Here is a 22,212-nt window from a genome sequence, read left to right as displayed (position 1 = left end):
TTGCAGGTGCTGGCAGCAATGTCGACACACGCTGCCTTTTGTATGAAACTGGCACGTGGACTAAGTCCCTGTTGCCACCTTGTCCAGCAGCCGCTTCCTCCCTCCCATGGAGGTAGCTTTCCAGCACACCACCTGTCCTTAGGGTCACTGTCCCCCGCCGCCCTTCTCCCAGGCACCCCACGCTCACGCACAAGGAATATCCCAGAACACTGGGTGACCTGTTACCTCTACAGAGGTCACAGGGGAGGCCAGAGGCAGCATGTGAAGTCCTGAGGTGCCAAAGCTGGAATGTGGGGAGGCGTTGGTTGGGGCGGCATAAACATAAGCAAGGAGATGCAAAGTCCCCTATTTCCATCTCCCAGCATAATCAGTCTCACCATCTGGGAAGACCAAGTTAAAGGCACCTTGCCTCAGAATCAGTTCCCAAGCTGTCTGTCCTTGCTTTCCCAGATCACTGGGGATTTTGCTAATTGAACTTCTACGTTTGTCCTCACTAAAGACTTACTCCTTCCATGGGTCCTATCAGCAAGTCATAGAGCGCACGGAGCGGGGGCTTGGTGAAGGAAGTCTGCCTCCTTGGAAGAGAAGACGTCCCATCCTTAACAGGAGACATGGTACTGCTGAACAGACTGGTCATGCTCTGACAGCTCCTGTGGACAAAAGACAACTGAAAGGTTAGTTGCAGAAACCTGGCAATCCACATCAGGTTGCCCTGAAATCATTCTGCTGACCCGCCAGGCCATCTTAAGTCGAAGCTCCATGGGATGCTCCATGACACAGCTTTGTCCCAGAGTGCTGTTCACGTGTTTAATCACATACTTGTGTGCAGGCGAATGTGAGAGCCATCAACAGCTGACTACAATCACAGGAAGCTCTGGGGCGCTTTGTGCCCTCTAACAGGGCACGGAGCTGAGAGGGAGGCAGGCGAGAGGCCAGGACCAGGCTGTGAGGGTTGCACCTGCGCTGGCCGTCTGCCCCTGCGTGGCCCCACAGCCAGGGCTGCGGCCCCTGCGCATCGTCCGAGTTGCGCACGCAGGCGGAACTCCATCTCCAGCAGGAGAACAGCTCTGCAATCCGTTTTCTTGACAGCTTGCTCATTTCCTGCAACATTGTTTTGCTCCCGCTTTCCTGCTCCCCAGGGACCTGGCAATACCAGCCAGGGTTTCCTTTGCTCGCTATCAGGCCAACTCCAGCTGCTCTCTTACAATGCTCACGGCCAAAATTCAATCAAAGAAAGGCTGCCTCCAAGCACTGCCCAAGTACCACAGTGCAGTTCCCTTCCCCTGCCCCCCAGCAGGGCTGTTTTTGTTTGCTGATGATCCCTTCTCCACGCAAGTGGCAGAGGGGACAATTCTGGGTTAATCCGCACAGGCAAAATTCCTCACACAGTCTCCTGGCACCAGCCACCCACACTGGCAACTGAGGTGGCTGGGACAGCAAGTGCACAAAACACCAAGGAAATGGCATTGCCCATTCTGGTCTCCCTACTGCAGCAGTCTGTGCTCCCCAGAATAGTTATCTTGGGCTTGAGGCCATGAACAACCATTTTATATGAAAAGAATACATTTTCATAAAATTGCAGCAGGTGAGCCATAAAGCAGGGCAGTGGGGGATCCTAGACATTGGGCAGTAATGGCAGAGCGAGCTCTAAAGTGTGAGCATAAAAGACTTGGTGCATAGAAGACCTAAAAAGGAGCATATGCGCTGTGATCGTCCAAGTGCTGCAAGCAGTCGGTAGAGGGTTCCCCATAACCCCAATCCCGACCATGTACCAGCACTGCAAGCAGGGATTGCCTCTGGAGCACAGGACTGCTCTGCTCCCCTAACACCTGACGTGGCGCACGCCCTTCCCAGCTCACACGCCAGGACAGAACAGCTCCCTGGGCTCAGCACCAAACCTGGGCTGCTTCACCACAGCACAGGTCTACGACGGCGTTTCTAAGGGTCTGGGCTCACCAGAAATGCCTTGTCTCTGTTCTTCACTTCTATCTGTTTCCTTGGCCAAGTCCTGGCTATCAGCACCCAAAAGAAGCAAAAGCAAAAAGTATTTGCACATCCAGGAAACAAACAAAACCAAGTGAACAGTTATTGCAGCCGATGAGGTTTATGAGTACAGACATTTTCAGTTGACTGCATATCCGCTACAGGCGTATGTATCCGCACAAAGTATCTCCAAACTCACAGACTAAACCAGCACGCAAGGAGACAAGCAGAGCAGAAATATTGCACTCGAATGTGCTCCTACTGTTCCTGACAAGGCACAGGCTTGAGAAATATCCCAGCCTTTCCTGACACATACCAAGAACGAGATTCAGGAAATCCTTCACCCTTCCCCAGTCCTTTGCAGCTGCTGAAAGCAGTCTCCAGATCCAGCTCCCACCATGTCTAAAACCCATTTGCTATGGGAAAAACGGTGCTTCCAGCTGCGTTCCCGCTGACACAGAGCTTTGCGCCGTGCAGCCGGCGGGAGCATTAGGAGCGCGGGGCGAGCGCCGTGACTGCTGCCGGGACCCCGCGCGGGGACTTGCCCGGCTCAGCACAGCTCGCTCCGTCCAGGCCCCCTGCCCAGCGCCCTCGCAGGCGCCGAACGAGCTCGGCCGCTTCCCTGCTTTGTGTAACACGGATTGTAAAGCCACACGGGCGGCTGAAGGCCACACTTCTCCCAGCCTCAGGCTTCTACGGTGCTGCGCTCCGACCCTGCTGCTGCTTCGTGCGCGGAGGACAGACCCCGCTCCTCCGTCCGGCCCAGGCACCGCCGGCCACCGCAGCCGGCCCGAGGACGAGGTGCCGGCAGGTGGCAGCCGCCAGCCCCGCTCAGCCGCCCGGGGCATCTCACCAGACTCATTTATTACCGCGGAGAGGGGCTTGACTGCTCCAATCAGCAGAGCCTCCTGCACCTTGGCTTTGCAGCCAAGCAACTCTAGATTTATCCCTGCACCACTCAGATTGGTTTTTATTAGAACAAAACCAAAGCAGCATCATAAATCTTTCACCCCCCCTTACCCAGCCGCCTGTGCACACATGGAAGAGCGCAAAAATCCTCAAGGGGAGGCTGGATCTTTTGTAGAAAACCCAGCAGCCGTGGAGAAGCCTGCTCGCCCCTTCCCTGCTCTCCAGGTCACCTGTACCCAAGCGCCTTCAATGCAAGAGGCTCCTCCGGGTCTTTTGGCCAGGTGCCTTCGATAAGGTGCCACTGCTGGCTGCCAGACTCCTTGTGGAGGGCTCTGCAGGCCAACGGCCCAGGATGTGACACCCACCAGACGTGTCCTTCTCCAAGCCTTCTTCAGAAGGCCTTCCCCATCGCCACAGGCAGGGCCTTCACACACTCTCAACGCCCGGCTGCAGGAAGCTCCAGAAAACATATTCGAGTTCCCTGTGGCTCCCTGCAGACATCCACAGTCATCTCCAAAACCCGCTGCTGGTTGCACAACACCCACGGACCACCCAGCACGCTCCGTCTGTGTGGCCTGCACCCTGCACGGGCAGATCCAGGCAAGAAGAGGCTCTTCAGCCACTGCCTTTGTCTCTACCAGCCGGCACCCTTGCTGCTCCAAGCCCTCTGCTCTGCGTGGTCCTCCAGAACAAGTGTCTGAGCAGCCCCACCTGGGCCTCCACCAAAGCTCGTCCTGGCAGCGGCCCTGGCCCTGCGGGCAGCCACCGCGCTGAGCTCCTGCCTCCCAACCCCTGCGGAGCCACCAGCCCCTGCTGCACCTCCATGTAAGCACAAGCAACAGTGTCAGAAACAACAACACGGCACGTCCCACGCCAAGAGGAGAGCGGAGATATGCTCAAATATTACACTGGCCACCAGGATGAAACCCTGAGCAAAAACAGATGAAAATGTATCCCCACGGTGGCCCTACCTGAGGCTCTCTCTGTAGAGCCTTTGATCTTAGCAGAGCACCAAACTTGCTTTGGAAATCCCTAGCTCTGTGTGTGGATCTGAACATGGACCATTTCCTTTGCAACCTGACTCGGCTGGAGAAAGCAAGCTCTTTGCAATAGTAAGATGGTCTGGGAAATAGCAACGTCCCTGGCAGAAGTGAATTCACACCTCAAGTTACGTTGCTCCCATCTCACTCACCTTTCACCAACTCTCACTATGCTGCACTGCAAAAGCTGCCCTCTGGGATATGCACATTCTCCTCTGAGCAGTGGCAGGGCTGACACCCATGTTTTCTGCAGGTATACAGGGAAGAAGGATACACTGGGTTCCCACAACTGGGGAAAGGCCAAAGAAAGGGCCAGGGAGCTAAATCTAGGGGCTGGTAGTGACCAGCTTCCTTGCTGAGCAGAAGGAGATGAGCTACGTCAGCGGCATCCATAGCTTAGACAACTACTGCCCAGTTCTGAGATCGGGCAGTCAGGACCCCTTCAGCGCTCCGTTCTCCTGCAAAGCCCATTCCTTTCCACAGGTTCCTTAAGTTTACTACCAGACTTATTTTTGCTTTTCTAGGTTGAGATACAAAACAATCAAACGAAACACTCTTCTCTGATTAAAGCCAAATTCACCAATTTACCTGATGACAGCAACCAGAGGGGCACTCACTCCAGGCCAAGGGCTTCCTTGAAGTCTTGCAGTTCCTCTCACCAGACAACGAAACTGAATGGCTCCAAACAGTCCCAGCGTCTCTGAAACCTCATTTTCTCACATGGGACCATAACAGCATGTGCAAACCCTGTGCGTGGAGGAACTTGCACTGGCCCCAAGCCATGCACGCTCCCTTGAGGAGTGCCAACATTCAATCACAAGATGTGAACACTGCATTCAGGCCCCACAGGAGGAAAGCAGGGCTTGCTTTGGCAGCAGGGAAAGCAAACACTGATTCTCATCTCTAAGCAGTCCCTGCTCCTCCTTGTCCCCTGCAGTGCAGAAGTCAAAGTAGAGGCCGTATCCTCAGTCACTGCTGGTAAGCCACAATATTACCAACCTCCGAAGCACTGCAGCTCCAATAACCCACGCACCACTGACATACAGCTACATAAACTCATCCCAGCCAATGTACAGAAATGAGATGGAGTGGAGCTCTAAGATTACACCTGTGCTCTTCCTAACTGTTCAAGTCTGTCAATTCCTAAAATTTGAGAGCTCACAGTCCCTTGTTAGAGCTGTAGGCAGCAGAGAAAAATGCTGCCAGCTTCTGTTTCCTTTCTTAATCTGCTCTCTTCCACGGCAACCTTCACTGGCTTCCTTTCCGCAGCTGCAGGACTACTGTAAGAAAGCCTCCTTGTTGCCCCAAGTTCGGTGTGCCACATGCCATGACCTGCACCCAGGTCATTCTCACCACAGCTGAATTGGAAAGAACCACACAGTAGACAAACACTACCGGTACTTTCTGCAGTGCCATCCCAGACTCTGCAGTCTCTAGTCTCACCATCTATGGGATCGAAGGCAACCTATGCACAGTGGGCACTCAAATGCCCTGAACTCGGGGCTTAGCTGGCTGCAGGTGGCAGCAGTAGTTCTGCCACTAAAACCCCCAGATTTCTCTGCCTGCAGGCAAAAGGGAGCAAAACCACACAGCAGTGTTTTGCTGTTCTCTTGCTCTCAATGCGCATCATGAGAACATCAAAATTCTGGCCACTTCTTGATGCTCTTGTGAAGGTGCTTTGGATAAGGCACTCATGTTTCTCCATCCCTGGGCTTCTCCAAACAGCTGCAGACTAGTTTCCTGACAAGGCACCCGAGGAGAGCTCCTTGATATGGCTTTAAGGCCATGCACTTGCTCCCACGGAGCAGAAACACATGCAGATGCTGCACAATTGGCTTCTGCAGCATTCCTGGGGATTGGCACTTAACTGGAGCAGAATCAAAGCTTATTGCACTCCCAGTAACTAGAAGGGGGATTCTCCTGCTAATTATCTGACCCTGATAAACTAGTAAAATGTCTCAGCAATCCTGGGGGAGTGCCTTTTTGACTCCGAAGTAGCAAATATTTATAGTTCATGATCACTGAAGCGCTTGAATAGACATGAATGTGGATTCTGGAAGGAAAAATAGGGCAGTTGTTGACGCCGGCAGGCAACTCCCAGCTTCAAGGGGATGCTGCTGTCACCAGCAGCATCTCAGCAACTCCAGTGAGCGCTCACAGTTCTGCAGCCTGACCCAGTTCTCTTTCCAGCTGAGGAAGACCTGGTGCACCCTGTGTCCAGAATCCATGCTGGGATACAGATCCAGCCAGAAACCCCGTGCCACTTCCTTCAGCATCACATGGCCTCTCCCCATGAGGGGAGTGATGATCCTGGGAAGATTCTGTGTTCAATTTTTACTTCTAATTCTTGCTTTAATCAGCACAGCGACATGACAGTCTGAAATCTGAGCAAGTTCTATAGAGGCAGAAAATAAGTGGAAAGTGGTCAGCTAGGTAAAGCACTGCAACTTTGAAAATGCAGCATGTTCTCTGCTAATTACTATTTTAGTTAAAATTAATGGGAAACAAACGCTTCCACAAGACATCAGGAGCAGAAAGCCCCAAGCTCTTCACCTCGCTGACAGCAGGGACAGAGATCCTCTGCAATTGTTCGGTCAGTCAAAAACTGAGCCTGTCCAGGAGAAGAGGTCACTGGAAATGCCCCCACCCCAGGCAGTTATCACTTGCTGATAAGTCCTTGCTGGCTCTCACCTTAAGCTACTGGGTCTTACCTGGAAAAGCATTCAGGTGACATTTCAAGATCTCCTAAATTGATTTAAACCGCTAATTTCCTGGGTAAAACAAACAATCTCTGCAACCATGAAGGACAATGTCACTTTGCTGCTCTGTCCTCTAGCAATACTGCAAAAAAGAGACCACCAGGAAGGACAGCAGCTGCGCCTGAGGCCCTTTTACATCTTACAGTTCAAAGTGAAGTCTGCCACAGAAATGTCTGCCTGCTTGCTGATGCCTACGGTGCAGCGCTGCATTCTCACCTGTTCAAGAGGTTGTTCCTGCTGACCATTCTCAGGAAGCCAGTTGGATCAGTCATGGAATTCAGCTTGTTATTCATCTCCTCAAACTGTTGGTCCATGATATCCCCAGCTTCACTCTCAGTCTCACTGCTGGCACAGGCTCTAGAGAGAAAACAGGCAGAGAGGCATCACTGATGCATGAGAGCATCAGCTTTGTGACAAATGCTGGGCCAGGCCGAGGGAAGATGGACTTCAGAGCCAACCTCACGAAACGCTGAGGTCGAATCTTCCCTGAAAGTCATCACTCCTCCTGTCAGGCATGGCTGCCAGTGAATGACCACCTTGTCCACTCCTCCTGCTGTGGGCATTCACAGATCCAACCCTCAGGGACTTAAAATACAATGCATACTAATGGAAACTTCTAAATTCTCCATCTTCTGACTTTAATATCTAAATTAGCATCTGGGTGCAGATTTTCTAACTAACTGCCAGAGCAGTATTTTGTTTTCTTTTTGAAGGGAGAAGGCAAACACAACTACTGTCTGCGCATTTTAACAATCCCTCCTTTTAACTTAATAAATAATTTGCGTAGCATATGGTGCATCACAAACCTTGGAATTTATCCACAAGCTAAACCTGCCCCATAGCTCTCTCGTTTCCTTTTGCTGGGCTCCCAACAACGTTCCTCAAGGGCACATTTTCCAATAACACGTACATGAACCCCATTAATACACAACATACACTCTTGTAGGCAACTACAGCTGCGTCTGCATTGCTGTATGGACCACAGGGTGTCCTGTAAACACTTCTGGGTCAATGTAATTTAATTACATATAAGGGCAAGTCCCAACATAAACCAATCACTCCTTGGACACTGAAGGGGGGAGTTTGCTGAATGGCATAAGAAAAAAGAGTTGCAAGATTGTCCACAGTTGCCTCCTGCACGCTCCTTTTCCAGCAGTGGAGAAGCAGCTCGCGTCTGAGCCCTGGCACGGTTTTGCTGATCACTCACTGTATATCTGGGAATCCCTAAAGAGGCAAAAATCCTGAGTCCGTGTCTCCGGGAGTGCAGGTCACGTGGGCTCCCCAATCCATCTCAGCACAAGTTGGAGCAGATTCTCAAGTCCCTCATACTTTATTTTTGGCAAGAACGTGTATTTGCAGACTCAATTAGTCCAGCTGAAAGGAACTGCTTTCAGAACAGAGCAAAGGCTACCGCGGAAAACTCAGTGCCTCTTCATGCCAGTAAAACCCTGAGGAAGCAGGGCATGGCAGCACTCCCCTTCCCGGGAGCAGGCATGGGAGGACGTGCCAACTTGGAAGGGACAGTAGCACCTACAACCACTTATAGGTAATCAGAGTTACAGCTGCAGACATGTTCATGTACACCAGGAAAGCAATTAGTGGGGTAAGAAAATCCCTGTGCAGCTACCCCAGCAGAACAAAACCTGCAGGACAGGAATTAAACCCCATCCCATATCTTCCTCTGCATTGTAGCCGCAGAGCTCCATAAGCCACAGCGACTGCTCCAACATGACCCCCTCCTTTGGAGGGCAGCGCAGTGGAGCGGAGAAACGGCTCTCACCAGTTTTCTCCTAGGTGCACACGGTCCATCTCAACCCAGATCTCCCTCTCTCTCCTCTCTTGTAGCAGTTAACCTCCCTCTCGTGTCTGGGTGACTCAAACAGGGTTTACTCTGCATTTCCTCTCTTGGGGCATGGTTTACTCTCCTCCTCCTTTGCAACTTGGCCAACTATGGCCACCAATCTGCTTGTGAAATGCCATGGGTTACAGACCGCTGGATTTTAGTGCTCTGAACCAGCATCTCCAAGACCTTGACCTGTCTTCAGCGTGTCACTGTGTGAAGACACTGTCACTGTACTGCTTGTCTAGCTCTTACAGGATTAAGTCAGCAATGCTCCTGTAAAGTAGGAATCCAGAAATCCACAAATCATTTTGTCAGTGGGAGCTTGGCTTTCGGGGCAGATGTCCACCAAGAGGTGGACAGGAGCAGCCTGTGCTCCCCTGTGGCTGACGTGGCTGCCACCCCGCCAAGCAGAAACCAGGCGAGGGGCACGAAGGACACGAGCCCGTCTCGTGCCAGGGCATCCTGCGCAGGCTCCTCCCGGACGTGCAGGAGAAGCTGTCGACAGCGCCGGGACCTGCGCTTGGGCCAGGAGGTGCTCTGCAAGCACAGACCGTCACTGGGATATTCATTCCCAGAGATCGCACACAAACGTGCGCACACCTCCTGGCACGGCGCCCCCGCACACGCATCTCCTGGCACCCTTCACAAACCCGGCCCTTTTCTCGGCCATGAAACAGTTATGTGCTAGGCATAGTTTGTCTCCAGTTCCCCGAAGAAAGGTGCATGTGTCACCACAACTTGACTTTGTCTCGTCTTGCAAACCTTTCAGGACAGGTTCACATCCCATCACACACCGACAGTCTTTAATTCACTTTAGAATCACCAGAAATGATGAAAGCCACCTCCTCGGCCTAAACCCAGTGTCTCCAATGGCTTCCAGCTTCCTTCTGGCAGCCTGAGGCTCCCGGCAGCGAAAAGGCCACCTTCCTGGCGAGCAGGAATATCCACAGACTTCTCAGAACTGTCTGAAACCAATTTCATTATTCACCAGTGCTGGGGACATAATATAACCAAGTGTCATGTTACCCCCAACCCCAAGGAGAGAATTAATTTGTCTTTTAAGAAACCGGAGCAAGTCCTGGGAAAAGCAACTGGGAAATCCGATAACGTTCTGCTTAGCCGAAACACCTTATGGGAACAGCGGGACGAGGTTCACGCTCTTATTTCAACCCAGTGGAAAATTCTAATCCTGTCAGACGGAGTGTGAACATAAGCGGCAGGAAGCCAAGGACATGGCTGCTGAGCAGACTACAAAGCATGTCTGGATTTTGTGGCTGCCTCCCGCACAGCAGCACCCAGCTCGCACCCCGGCACTGCGGGTACGCGGCGGCACCGCAGCTCGGGGAGCTGCCGCAGAGGATGAACAGGGATTTATTGGAGGAGCTACAGCCACTGCACCACTGCCCCGATCGTGAGCACAAATCAATCCTGGGATCAATGCCACCATTTCCTTTTTCTTGGCCAAAATCGTTGCATGGAGACCGGTTTCCTGTGCAGAGTTTCCAGTTCTCTTCGGGAGGCTGCGAGTAGCTGAGGAGGACAGAGCTGAGTGATGAGGACGCACTGAGGACGCACCGGGTGGCACTGGGCACTTCTGCGTCACGGCTGGACAAGGACATCCTCAATGTCTGCAGCTTCCAGGACGAACTGCTCACAAGCCTCAGGGTTGTAGGAAAAGGGCCAAACACAAAACATCTTCAAAGAGACTAAATTATGTCAAACCTAAAAAACCCAGTGCCTCCATTCACACCATTTTTGAGGTGGTTAACACCTCAGCCGATACAGATCTACACTCTCCTGCACATTGGTAGTAAATTAGACTTGCAAACCACCAGTGTGTTACTAACCCACTCAGATACAGCAATTTATGACTATGCAGCAGTTCTAGCAAGCTAAATTGCACCACTAGATGATTCACACACAAAGAATGTACAAGGATGGGGACAGCTCTGCTCTGCTTTCCAGAATAAAACATTTAGAGAGAAGGTACAACTTGCAAATACCGGCGTATGAATAAGAATGCAAGTATTCAACCAATCAGTAAATTAAAACAAACACCACAAGAGATCAAAACACGAGCAAAGTCTGAATTTGGCTGTTCACAATAAATACACTGGGTAAAAAAGGCAGGTAATCGTGGGACCTATCAGAATAATGAATTGGAGTAAAACTCCTACCTGTTTGTGGAAATTCACTGGATGGATTAATTTACTGTGAATTGTTTACTCAGCTTTAGCAATGAGGGAGTATTTGCAGGAGGGTGAGGTGGGGGAGGAAAACCCTATGGTATTTGCAGTGCCTTAGAACTAAACCTTTGAAGGGGAATTAATTACACTGGTATATATAAGCATCTGCCCATATACACAAAATCGGCCTCATTTTCCAATCTCCAGGTTCATTACCCAGTCTATGGGTTCAAATTTTGTTTGCACATGCACGCGATTATTTGCCAGGAAAAAAAATAGCCATGGATACAAAAATAAAGCAATTTTGTTGTTGCTGAATAGAAAATTTGCCCTCCTCTGCCTCCTGCTCTCCGACTTGGCCGCCGCTAGCTCACCTGCCCCAGGCGGGCAGTGGGGTGCCAGCCCCTTACCGGCTGTAGTAGGAGTCCACGCCGAGCGCCTCGCGCACGCTGGAGACGTGCAGCTCCAGCGCCGAGCTCGTCGCCGTCTGCAGCGCCGCGCTGCTGCCTTCCGGGAAGTCCCCCGCGCTCTCCGCCAGCCCGTCGCCCAGGTAGCACTCGTGGAACTTGAGGATTCCTGCAAGGCACCGGATTGTGGGGTTACAGCCTCCGGGAACGCGGACGCCAAGGGGTACGGTCCCAGCAATTGGCATCCCCGGTACAAGGGGACAAAACAATCTGCACCGCTTCCCCGCGGGGCTTCACAGCGTTCTGTACCGAGCTGGGCCTTTAAAGTCTGTTTTTGTATTTTGCGGATGATGGCCCAAAGGTACGAGGGCTGAGCACTGCTTTTATGAGACACTCAGAAGGCACTTGCTATTGCAGCAGCCTCATATAAATTATAATGCAGATGTTTCTTACGAGCATCTACCACGGTAATACGCATTTCTGTAGCTGCACATGAAAATTCTCTATAAATATTCTCTGATCATATAAATTGCACAAGGCTCAAATGTTGAACAAAAACGTTATTACTACAGCAGAACCTCCTCATGTCACACCAAGATTTCATTTCACTCATATGCATGAAAATACATTATATACAAAGAAAGAAAAGGGTGGATTAATGCATATTAAAATATTAAAAGTTAGCATTTCACAACAGGCAAACCAGATAGATAAAGGGCAGTTGCTATTCTGGCAAGAATTCAACTATTACTGCAGATAAAACCTTCCTCCGCTCAGACTGGCATATCCCTCCTGATACGATTAATCCTACAGGACCACTGCCTGTGATCAACAGTACAAGGCTGCTCTGGATGCCCTGCCTGCACTGACTACATAAATTATTAAAGCTGTTAACAGGAGCAGGGGAATAAAGAATAAAGAAACTCATTTTGCAGCAAGATCAGCTATTACAGTGAACTGTATCCCAGCTAAGAGGCTCTGAAGGCACCATCCCAGGGGGATAAACAAGATCCCAGGCTACCACTGAAGCCGCTCTCTCCATCTGCATCAAGGGAACTGAGAAGAAATCAAGAAAGCTGTTTTATGAAGTCTGGTGGCCTATCATTTATTTCTCATCACTATAATTTTAGTTCAATGAATTTTACCTCAGAACTACAGAACTCCTAGCATTTTATGGTGCAAACTGTAGACTAAAGGGCCAATTAGTGCCTGGATGTACAGCATGGTGATACCTTCTTATCTTTACACATGCAATATTGAAAAATACTCCAAAAAACACATCTTCCAGTGACTCATTCCATCTGAAACCAAGCATTTGTGAATTTTGCTTCCCTTCTCAAGGCATTTTTGATGCAATCTAAATCAGAGCCTTTTATCTCTTTAGCTTTGTCATGGTGAAGGGCTGCAATTATTAAATTATATCTAGAAAGAACTCATGAGAATTTACAGTCATCACTTTATTAGAAAATGAACAACATCTGCCTGCAAAAAGCAATCCTCTTCAAACTAATCCTCCCTGCTCCTCTGTGATAAGTGTTTCCACATTCATTCAAGGAGAATTCAGAGGATCAGACAGTTCAATGGCATATCAAGATGTGGGGACGCCCTTCTGTTCTCTGGAATCCACTTCAGTGAATAAATGTCAAAAGCTTTTGGAGGTATAAAGCATAGAAATGTAATTAAGGTAGGGATTCTTATGCATAGAAGATTCTCACAGAGCCAACATACTTGAAATCTCATTATTGCTCAGCATTGCCCTATGGGAAATGCACAGAGTGGCAGCTGAAAGATAGAAATATTAAAAACCTGAAACACTTCCATCTCTGGGTAAATTCTACACTTCTACCTGAATACTGCCAGGCTATACCAGAGTTGCAAGGCTCCAGCTTCAAGGCGTTGGACATATTCAACCCAAACAATTTCCTCCCACGGTTGTTCTGGTCCCAGATTTATTCCTAGCTGCAGGATTCCCCTTTGTACGGCTTGCTCACAGACTCTCACAGACCTTAGACCTTCTTAGGTCTCACAGACCTTAGAAAGGACCTCACCTGCCCCAGGAGCCAGAAGCCAGCTGTAAAGATAACCTGCAGCCAGCGAGTAGTAGAGAACAAGCCCCCTCTGGCTGTTTACGGTCTCCAGGACCTGGTCGATGGTCACTGGAGAATAGGGATCAGAGTCCTGCTGTCCTGTCTGGCGTTCCACAAGCAGATCAGCAAAGGCCCTCGTTCGTCCTCTCTCAGCCACAGCCAAGGCTTCATCATGATGACCTGGAAGAAAGAACTGCACTTCAGCAGGCAAGGCTGGCTCTCAGATATTGTGTGGTCTGCAACGGACAGCTCTTATCCCAACCCATACTAAAGCAGGGTAATTCTACTTATTTCTGGAAACAGTGTTCCTTGCACTGGAAGACCGCCTCACAGGCCACCTCGGCTGCAAGCGCTCACATGATCAATGGGAAACTGACTCATAGAAAGCAAGATGAATGAAAAAGGAAGCAGAATTTCCCTGTAATCCAAAGCAGGAGATCCCTACTCCCACCTTGATAAATCAATATGCTGCCCAGGGCTTCAGGGAGTGAAGGGTGTACCATGAGTTGCATCCCTGGAGCTTTGGTCAACCTCTGCAGCTCAACGTCTTAGCGTCCTGTGGTATCTCTTACCAAGGCTGACGAGCACTCGCTGCAGGGCCTGGTAGGAGGATGTCTGCAGGTCGAAGAGCGACAGCTTGTAGTCTGTGCTCAGCTGTACCTCATGTCGGATAGTTTCGAACAGCGCCGAGGCCCGGTAAAGCTGGGAGGAGAAAAGAGCCGTGGTGACCCTCGGCCTTACAGACCTGGCACACAGCACCAGCCGCGCCACAGCGTACCTGGTGCTGGGACTCCTCCAGGTTCCCGCTCGCCCAGAGGGAGAGGCCCAGGCCATGGCGGATCTTGGCTTCATCTTCTCTGCGACCCAACTGCTCTGCCAGCCTCAGTCCTGAAAAGGAACGAGAGTGAGCGAGAGCCAAAGGAAAAGCTGCGCCTTCCGCACCAGGAGAGGGCATTTCTGCCTGAGCCTGGCTGGGCACTAGGCCATGGAGCAGCCCGGGGGCCTCCAGGGCCTTGGTCCAATGCAGCCGTAACCGCCGCAATGAGACAGGCCGGGACACTGACGGGGGCTGCCCAGAGAGGCCCTGGAGGCTCCTTCTCTGGAGATCTTCCAAACCCGCCTGGCTGCCACCCTGTGCCCCTGCTCTGGGTGTCCCTGCTGGAGCAGGGGAGTTTGGCTAGGTGATCTCTAGAGGTCCCTTCCAGCCTCAACCGTTCTGGGATTCTGTGTGCTCTAACACACGAATCCCACCAACACCAGAGGGGCCTACGGAGCTGAGACAGCACTGGGAATGTGGCAGCACGGATCAAGCCCTGCTCCAAGGCAGGCTAAGGAGCAGTCCCCTCAGACACAAACAGAAAGGCCCAGCCAGGAAGCTTTGCTTTCATGTCTTAAATGCCCTTCAGTCAAAATCACACTAAGCTACAAAAGCTGCCAGAAAAAGGACCTCTTGCCACGTGATTTTTTCTTGTTTCTTCCCAGATGCTCTTCAGCCCTCTGGCAGCCCCAGTACAGGTTATTTACTGAGCCAGAGCAGAGAGCTAGTGTGAGCTACCCAGAATCTCACCTCACCTCCTGCAGTTTCCTCTGTGTCATTCTCCATCCCACCATGGAGCTCCCACCAGAGCTCCCACCTCCGCAGGCCCTCTGACACCACGGACCCTCCTGCTCACGGCAGCTCCTACACAGGCCGGGAAAGGGAGGCCCTGGCCACCCTGCACAGCCTCGCAGCAGCCAGTGTTCACAGACTGCTTTCAAGGATTTAACAGCACATTGCAGAAGGAGCTGTACTTTATTTCTGCCTCTCCAATTTAATTGAGCTTCCTTAGCATTCTGGAATCCTGCCAAGGTCAGTTTGAGGAAATCCTGACTAAATGATGTAATTAATCTTGCAGCTTCCAGTTTCATACACTGAAGCTATGCTGCCTATCCCCATCAGAGGCACCACCTTGAGCAGATGCTGCTTCCCGCTGGACTCCAGCTGCAGCAGGGGCTGTGGCTGGTCCTGGGTAGGTGCTCAGCAGCAGGCAGATGCTTTCCAGACGCTCAGGACTGTGCCTGTGTCACCTCTCCATCCAAATACAAGGTTTTACCACTCACAGCTTAGAGGACACTCACCTTCCTGGTCTCATTCCCACTTTAGCTTGAAAGGAAAGGACAGGAGGCTAATAGCAAAGCACGGCTCAGCACACATCGCTTTGGAGCTACTGTCCAGAACAGATGTGTCCAAAACAATCTGATATGGCTATCTACAAGCCAGGACCCAGTTTGCAATGTTATGGATAAAGAAGGTTGACACTCCCTAGGCTTGGACAGAACTGACCTTTACAAAGGGGCTGTAAGGAGTTCAAGCTCAGAGCCAGCTGAGAAGCCCCCAAAAGACACAGCCTGGGCTCTGCCCTCGAGATACCAGCAAGGTTGTCACTGACAAGCTGTGCCATCCCCAAAAACCTGTGTGGTGCAGCACAGACATCTAACAACAGCTCGGGATGTCTGCAGGAGCTCTGGCATCAAACGCTACTCTCAAACCACCTTTTAGTTCCATCCTCACAGTAGTTCATTTCTTCCTTTTCTCCTTCCAACCTCAAGCATTCTTTGATTCAGATCTCCCAGCTATTCCCCTGCATCCATCATTACATGAAATAGACAATTCAGCCTCCTACCTTCTTGCAGATACATCACAGCCTGAGAGTAGTTCTGCAAGGCATGATGAGTCCTCCCCAGACTGCTGTAAGACACAGTTTTGGCTACAAGGTCATTCATTTGTGCTGCAATGCTGAGATGTTGCTCCTGATAGACAACCGCTCTCTCATACGTGCCCAGGGACTCATAGGTGAGGCCCAGGTTCCCGTAGGCCCGGCCCTGGCACGTGGGGTTGTTGGTCTCCTCCGCAATCTGCAGGTCTAGCTGGTGGTACTGCAGGGCTGTGTCGTACTCTCCCATTTGCTGGTAGACGCCGCCGAGGCCGCAGGCTGCGTCGCTCTCCAGAGCGCGGTCCCTCATCTCCCGCGCGATGTTCAGCTGGCGCTCCAGGCACGAAATGGCTTGCTCGTAGTTGCCCAGCTGGCTGTGCAGGCTGCCCAGCTCGCCATAGGCCTGCGCTTTGTTAAAGGCCTCCCCCAGTTCATGTGCCACCACAAGCCGCTTTTCAAAGCACACCAGAGCCTGCTGCAAGCTCCCCATGGCCCTACAGGGAAAGAAAACAGTAGCACTTCTTTTACCACTCCTTCCTTGAAACATGTTTTGTCACTTCCTCCAGAAACTTCATCTCCACCATAAGCTCAAATCTTTCGGGCACAGACAAACGTTCCCCCAAGGAGTCAGCCCCAGCACGTTTGAATCTGCCTCCTTCCTCTGCTACCTTACAAATTCCCTGCTCTAAGTGCAGAACCATGTCAGCTTCCCTACTTGAGACAGTAGTACAGACTAAATCACTCTCTTCTCAGCATCTGCTATTCAGTCCTACATCCTCATGCACGTGTCATATGGTCACAGAAAGGCATCCCACCATCAACATGGTGCATTCTCCTATTCTTGTACCAGACATCAACTCGTCCCACCCCGCTTTGGTGATGAACGACGTAGGTGATTCTGCACTCCTCTGCTTGGCCCAATCTCTATGACGCTCCTACGCAGCCCCCGAGCTGCTCAAGTTCCCCTTCTGTACGCATGCTTCATCCCTACAACGCACATCTCCCACCCTTCACACTCCATCCCATCCCTGCACACCTTTGTGCACTTCCACGCGCTCCCGTACGCACATGCTCCTGCCTCGTGCACTCATTACCTGTGTCCATTGCCCAGGCCTCGGTAGGCCTTTGCCTGATCTTGCATACGGTTCAGACTTTGAGCCACAGACAGGTACTGTTCATAATACTTTATAGCTTCCTCAAAATCTCCCAGAGCTTCGTAACAATCTCCCAGGTTCCCATAGGCTCGGCCTCGGTCTAACACAGATTCGTTTCCACTAAGCTGCTGCAGCATGGCCAGCTGCTGTTCGAAGTAGCCAATAGCTTCCTCCATGATGTTCATGTTCATTTTGGTAATGCCCATGTTACCGTAGACTTGGGCTTCTATGCTAGGGTCCTTCAGCTTCTGCCCAAGCTCCAGCTGTTCTTCGTAGCACTTGAAAGCCATGGTGTACTTCCCGAGAGACATATACACTGCAGCAAGGTGCCCATGTGCTCTGCATTCGCCCGGCATTTCCCCCAGCTCCTGGTACACCTCCAGTTCTTGTGTATGGTAGCCTAAAGCCTTGTCACATTTTTGTATCATCCTGTATGCAGAACCCAAGGCTGCATAGGCACTGGCTTCCAATCTCCTGTCTTTAACATGATGGGCTAAGCTCAACTGTTGTTCATAAAATTTTATTGCACCATTTACATCTTTCTTACAGACAAAAATATCCCCTAAGTTCCCCAGAGCTCGGAATTTGGCTTGGGAATTGTTCAGAGACTGAGCCAGGGACAGCAGATACTTCTGACACTCCTCTGCTTTGCTGAAGTCCATCAAGGCTTTGAAGGCCAAGCCAAGGTTGCAATAAGCTTTGGCTTGGCTCAGCTTGTCATGAAGATCCTTTGCTAAAGCAAGATCCTGCTCATAGTACTTTACAGCTTCTTCATAGTTCCCAAGGCAGTAGTGGGCATAGCCAAGGTTATGGCAAACCTTCCCCTCCCCTTCCATGTCCTGCAGCTCTGGGGACAAGCGCAGGTACTGCTCATAGTAAGGGGCGGCCTGTACATACTCTCCTCGAGAGCAGTGGAAGTTGCCCAAGTTGCTGAGGGCCCGTGCTTCACTCTGGATGTCTCGCAGCTCTCGGGCAATATTGAGGTGATTTTGATAGTGCTGCAGAGCACGGTCGTGAGCACCCAGTGCTTGATAGGCAACTGCCAAGTTCCCATGCGTGGATGCCTGCGAGGCACGGTCATTCACTTCCATGGAAATCTGCAGCTCCTGCCGATGGTACTTCACTGCCTGGTCATACATGCCCAGAGCGTTGTAGGCATTGCCCATGTTGCCGTAGGCCCTGCCCTGGGCAGCGTAATCACTTAGCTCCTGAGCGATGGACAGATGTGTCTTATGCAGCCTCAGCGCAGTGTCATAGTCACCTTTCATCTGGTGGATGATTCCTGGAGGAGAAAAATCAAAAACAGGTTGGACAAAAACTGTCCTCCACATAAGCCTTCCACAACACCTTGCCATGCCAGGACTCCTCTGCACCCCAGCCCTTGGCACCCATGCTCTGGCCCTTTCTCTATACTCTCAACACTGGACATCCCCATCCTCTCCCCACAGCTCCCTGGAGATCATTGGCACCACCGATGCAGAACAGTATTTCTAAATGAATGGGCTCCTGGCTCCAAACAGGCGAATCCCCTGGAAGGTTTTATTTTACACCTGAAACACATATTCACCATACCACTGGAGAGCTTGACCTCATATAAAGCTTTCTGAATTATGTTCCATTTTCCTCTTCAGTGATAGCTGGTGCCTGACTCTAGGATTCCGCATTCGAACAGCAAGCACACTGTGCAGAAATGCATTTGTCCTTTGATTTCACTGAAATCTCCCTGCTCTTCTTATGAGATATGGGAACAGCAGCTCTGAACCTCATTTCTGTACATGATGGTGTATTTTGTTATCTTTTTTGTCATATCCTCCATTACTACAGCTTTCTTGGGGAAACAATCTTAACATAGTCAACCTCTTAAAGGAGGATTTATCCACAGCTGAGGTCTCCATGCCCTCTAAGTCTGCAGTAACTGGAGACAGTTGATCATTGCTGCACACAGGACTCACGATGAAGGTCAGGCATCAATTTACCTTTGTGCTTTCTCCATTTTGCTCCTCATACTGTTCACATCGGCTTTTTTCCTGACTGCCACTTCAAACTGAACACCAGGGTATGGAGACACACGGTATCTCTCCTCCTCCATGCTCGCAATACTATGTTTTTCACCCAGAGTGTGATGGGAAGAGGACAGCCATGGCTCCAGACTCTCAATTGTTGTATTTGGGACCATAGTCTCCACATGCTAGCTCTATAAATTAAACCTGAAGAAAAACATCTAATACTCACTCCTAAGGTCTTTACTGACAATTCAGACCAGCCAGGAGCGGCCCCTCAGGAAGCCTTCCAGAAAGCGGAAGAAAAGAGCCCTTCCTCCAAACCCCACGGCAGAGCTGAGGATCCTGGTATCAGCAATACATCTGAGGCGCTGCAGCCCCCATCACAGACCTTTACACTAGCAGGGGTCTATATGAAGCTCAGAAATGCCTGGATCTTTGGAGACGCAGCCATACTCACTATGCCTGAAGAAGTGGAAGCAATAACTAAAATAGACTGAGGTGTTTCAAAAGGCAAGCAACTTTCCAACTGAGCTGACAAAAATGAAAAAACGAGCCTGAATCACAGTAGTGACCAACAAAGCCCAGGTGTGGTAGAACTTGTAGTCCTCACAAAACGCTCTCCTACAGCTGCAGCAGCCCAGGACAGAGGGAGCAGGTGATGGGAGCTGCGTCTGGCTGAGCACATCACTAAAACATCTGCCTGCAGCACAGCCCCGAACTCCCCCACACAGGCAGTGCTGTGACGTGAGCACTAACGAAACTCCGTCTGCAGGACGGGGGGCTTTGCAAACACTCACAAAGAGACCTGGGGGTCCAGGTGCCGCAGAAGGAGGCACCACACACCACTATTTCCCCAAGACAACTTCAGATTCTTCACTGCCCCTACAAGAAAACAATTCCCAACTTGTGACTCCACAGCACAAGCAGCACAAGGAGAAGAGGTGGAGCTGGCTGCCTTCCCCAGGCACCAGCGGCAGGCGCAGGCTGCAGCCCCTCTTGCTCTGTGCTCATGAGCAGAAATGTGAAGACAGATGGCTTTCCAAGCGCGGCTGGAACACGATGCCTGAAATTTGCTTCCCTGAAGCAATTTGGACCTTGCAGATTCATTTTTTAAATTCATGTAGGGCTGAAAACTCAAACTCCATTACGTGAGCATGAACACTCTGGCTGGATTATCTGTATTTCTATCAAAGCGAGTTATTCAGAAACTACTTGCTTTCCTACTACCACGATGCTTCGGGACAAGGCAATTTGGAAAACATGAGCAGAATGAAAAAGGACTGAAATAATGGACATTTGGCTGCTGACGCCAATTCTTTTCTCTTTCCTCGCACTGCAAATCGCAACCAAGCTGCAGTTCCCAGCACAGGGGACCGGCTCCCCAGGGCCCTTCCCTAGCTCCGAGCCAACTCCTGCCCAGCTGTGCCACAGCCTGGAGGCTCTGGTGGAGCATCCCCGGCCACCGGCCCTCCATCGGATGCGCTAACGCTTCCACCGGGGATGGCAGGGGACGGCAGCGGTGACGGGAATCCGCTCAGTCAAAACAGTCCCTAATCTCTTCTTGCTAAATGGACGGATCCTTCACAGAGACAAGACACGTAAACCTTCTTCGCCAGAGCGGCTCTGCAGGATCAGTTGTAGGAAAGGGGCCCGCTGGCAGCAACACTAAAGAGGATGAAGAGAGCAGAACAGGCTAAAAGCAAACACGGGTTTTCTGGCTGCTTAGACGAGCCCAACTTTGATGAGACATGTTGGTTCCTGGACATGAAAACCCGGTAATTAAATTTACCAGCACTTCAGTAAAGCATCTGATATTGCCTCACATGGGAAATTATGAATGAAGAGTGAGAAGGCAGAGATCAGGACAAACCTTACTTAATCTTTTTACTGGCAGCTTTGGCACAATGAAGTGTCTGCTACACTGAGACCTGCTGTTGAGACACGGCCAGGAAGCTCAGCCAGCAGAGGAGGGTTGGGGCGTTATGCAGGAAGGACAGGACAATCCTATGTGCAAGAGAAGCAAGAATGGGCTGATGGAATCAACACTAATGCAAAACATGCACTATAACATTAATAACAAGAATTCCTACTACTAGATGATGGTAGGGCACCATCATCTGGAAACAAGAACAGAGGGACCTGTTAATTCATGAGGTCTAGAATGAGCATGGAGGAGCAGGAATCCTAGAAAAAGCTTCTAGTTGCCGGAACGACAGGGCCTTAGGACAGCCCTGCAGTGGGACACAAAGCAAGCAAACCGCTGCCCAGGTGGCACTTGGTTAGTTGTGAGCTGTGGCACTGGGATTACAAAATGGCATGCGGGACAGCAGGCTGGTCCAGCGCCGCAGGAGGCCCCTTCCCATGCTCCTGGGTAACTCGGACTCCTCTGGGACCCCTGTGATGGGCATCCTTTTCCCGCTACAAAGTTCATCATCCTAATTCTCCGTCTCAGCCCCCTCACCTCCCCTGGACCACATCTCAGGCAGTATTCGGGGACGCTACCCTTAATTGGGCAAACACTCCCAGCTGGCTGAACAGGGGAGGAAAAATCTTTGTCATCGCAGGTCACTTAGGGGGCAGGATGCCCCAGCTGGCCCCGCTCTGCCCAGAGCTCGAGTACCCCGACAGCCTCCATTTCACTGCGACGGGGAAGTGGTGCAGTGCACAAGCCTGGCTTGTTCCCAGAACCTTGCCTGAGAAACCAAGGGCGCTCTCGGAGGAAAAACAAAACAAAACAAAAAGCTGGCAGAGACCCCGTACGGCTCCTCCTGCTGAGTTCCCATCGGCTGCCGGGAGTGACGATGCAGGACAGCCCTGGCAGGGGACAGGCTCTCACTCAGTCCCCAACCTTGTCACCCAGCAAGTGTATCCTCCGTGCCCACTCCTGACAGGCAAAAGTGCGGCTCGCAGATGGAGGGGAAACGACGCTTTCACAGCTCTGAATGTTGCCGTCAGCGTCTCCGCTGCCAAGAACGTAGAAAAACAAAGAGCAAATATTTACCAGGAAACACCCGGGACAAAGCCAAGCGCGTGGCACACAGAGCAAAGCTGTGCTCCCCTCGGCCCGGGCCCGCTATCGCACTAGCTGCTAGAGCTGCCGCTCACCTGTGCCGGCCGCGTGGCGAGGAAGGACCCAGAAACACAGCGT

At 51.2% G+C, this 22,212-nt stretch overlaps 1 protein-coding gene across 2 annotated transcripts in view; it reads right to left on the bottom strand.

Annotated features, from left to right (window-relative positions):
* The window catches only part of TTC28 (tetratricopeptide repeat domain 28), a 139,404-nt gene that overhangs the window by 15,350 nt on the left and 101,842 nt on the right, over window positions 1–22,212 (bottom strand). For both annotated transcript variants that reach the window (XM_088525040.1, XM_088525041.1), the window contains exons 6-13: window positions 17,002–18,343; window positions 15,878–16,401; window positions 13,993–14,102; window positions 13,787–13,916; window positions 13,176–13,394; window positions 11,131–11,296; window positions 6,908–7,048; window positions 506–650 (exon numbers count right to left, since the gene is read on the bottom strand). In XM_088525040.1, the coding sequence (XP_088381166.1) occupies window positions 506–650; window positions 6,908–7,048; window positions 11,131–11,296; window positions 13,176–13,394; window positions 13,787–13,916; window positions 13,993–14,102; window positions 15,878–16,401; window positions 17,002–18,343 (2,777 nt within the window). The remainder of the gene's footprint in view (window positions 1–505; window positions 651–6,907; window positions 7,049–11,130; window positions 11,297–13,175; window positions 13,395–13,786; window positions 13,917–13,992; window positions 14,103–15,877; window positions 16,402–17,001; window positions 18,344–22,212) is intronic.

This window comes from Tinamus guttatus, unplaced genomic scaffold, assembly GCF_059628265.1.
Source record: "Tinamus guttatus ecotype Peru unplaced genomic scaffold, ASM5962826v1 Tinamus_guttatus_pri_ptg000223l, whole genome shotgun sequence".
Taxonomy (NCBI): domain Eukaryota; kingdom Metazoa; phylum Chordata; class Aves; order Tinamiformes; family Tinamidae; genus Tinamus; species Tinamus guttatus.
This window is presented reverse-complemented; position numbering and strand designations above follow the sequence as displayed.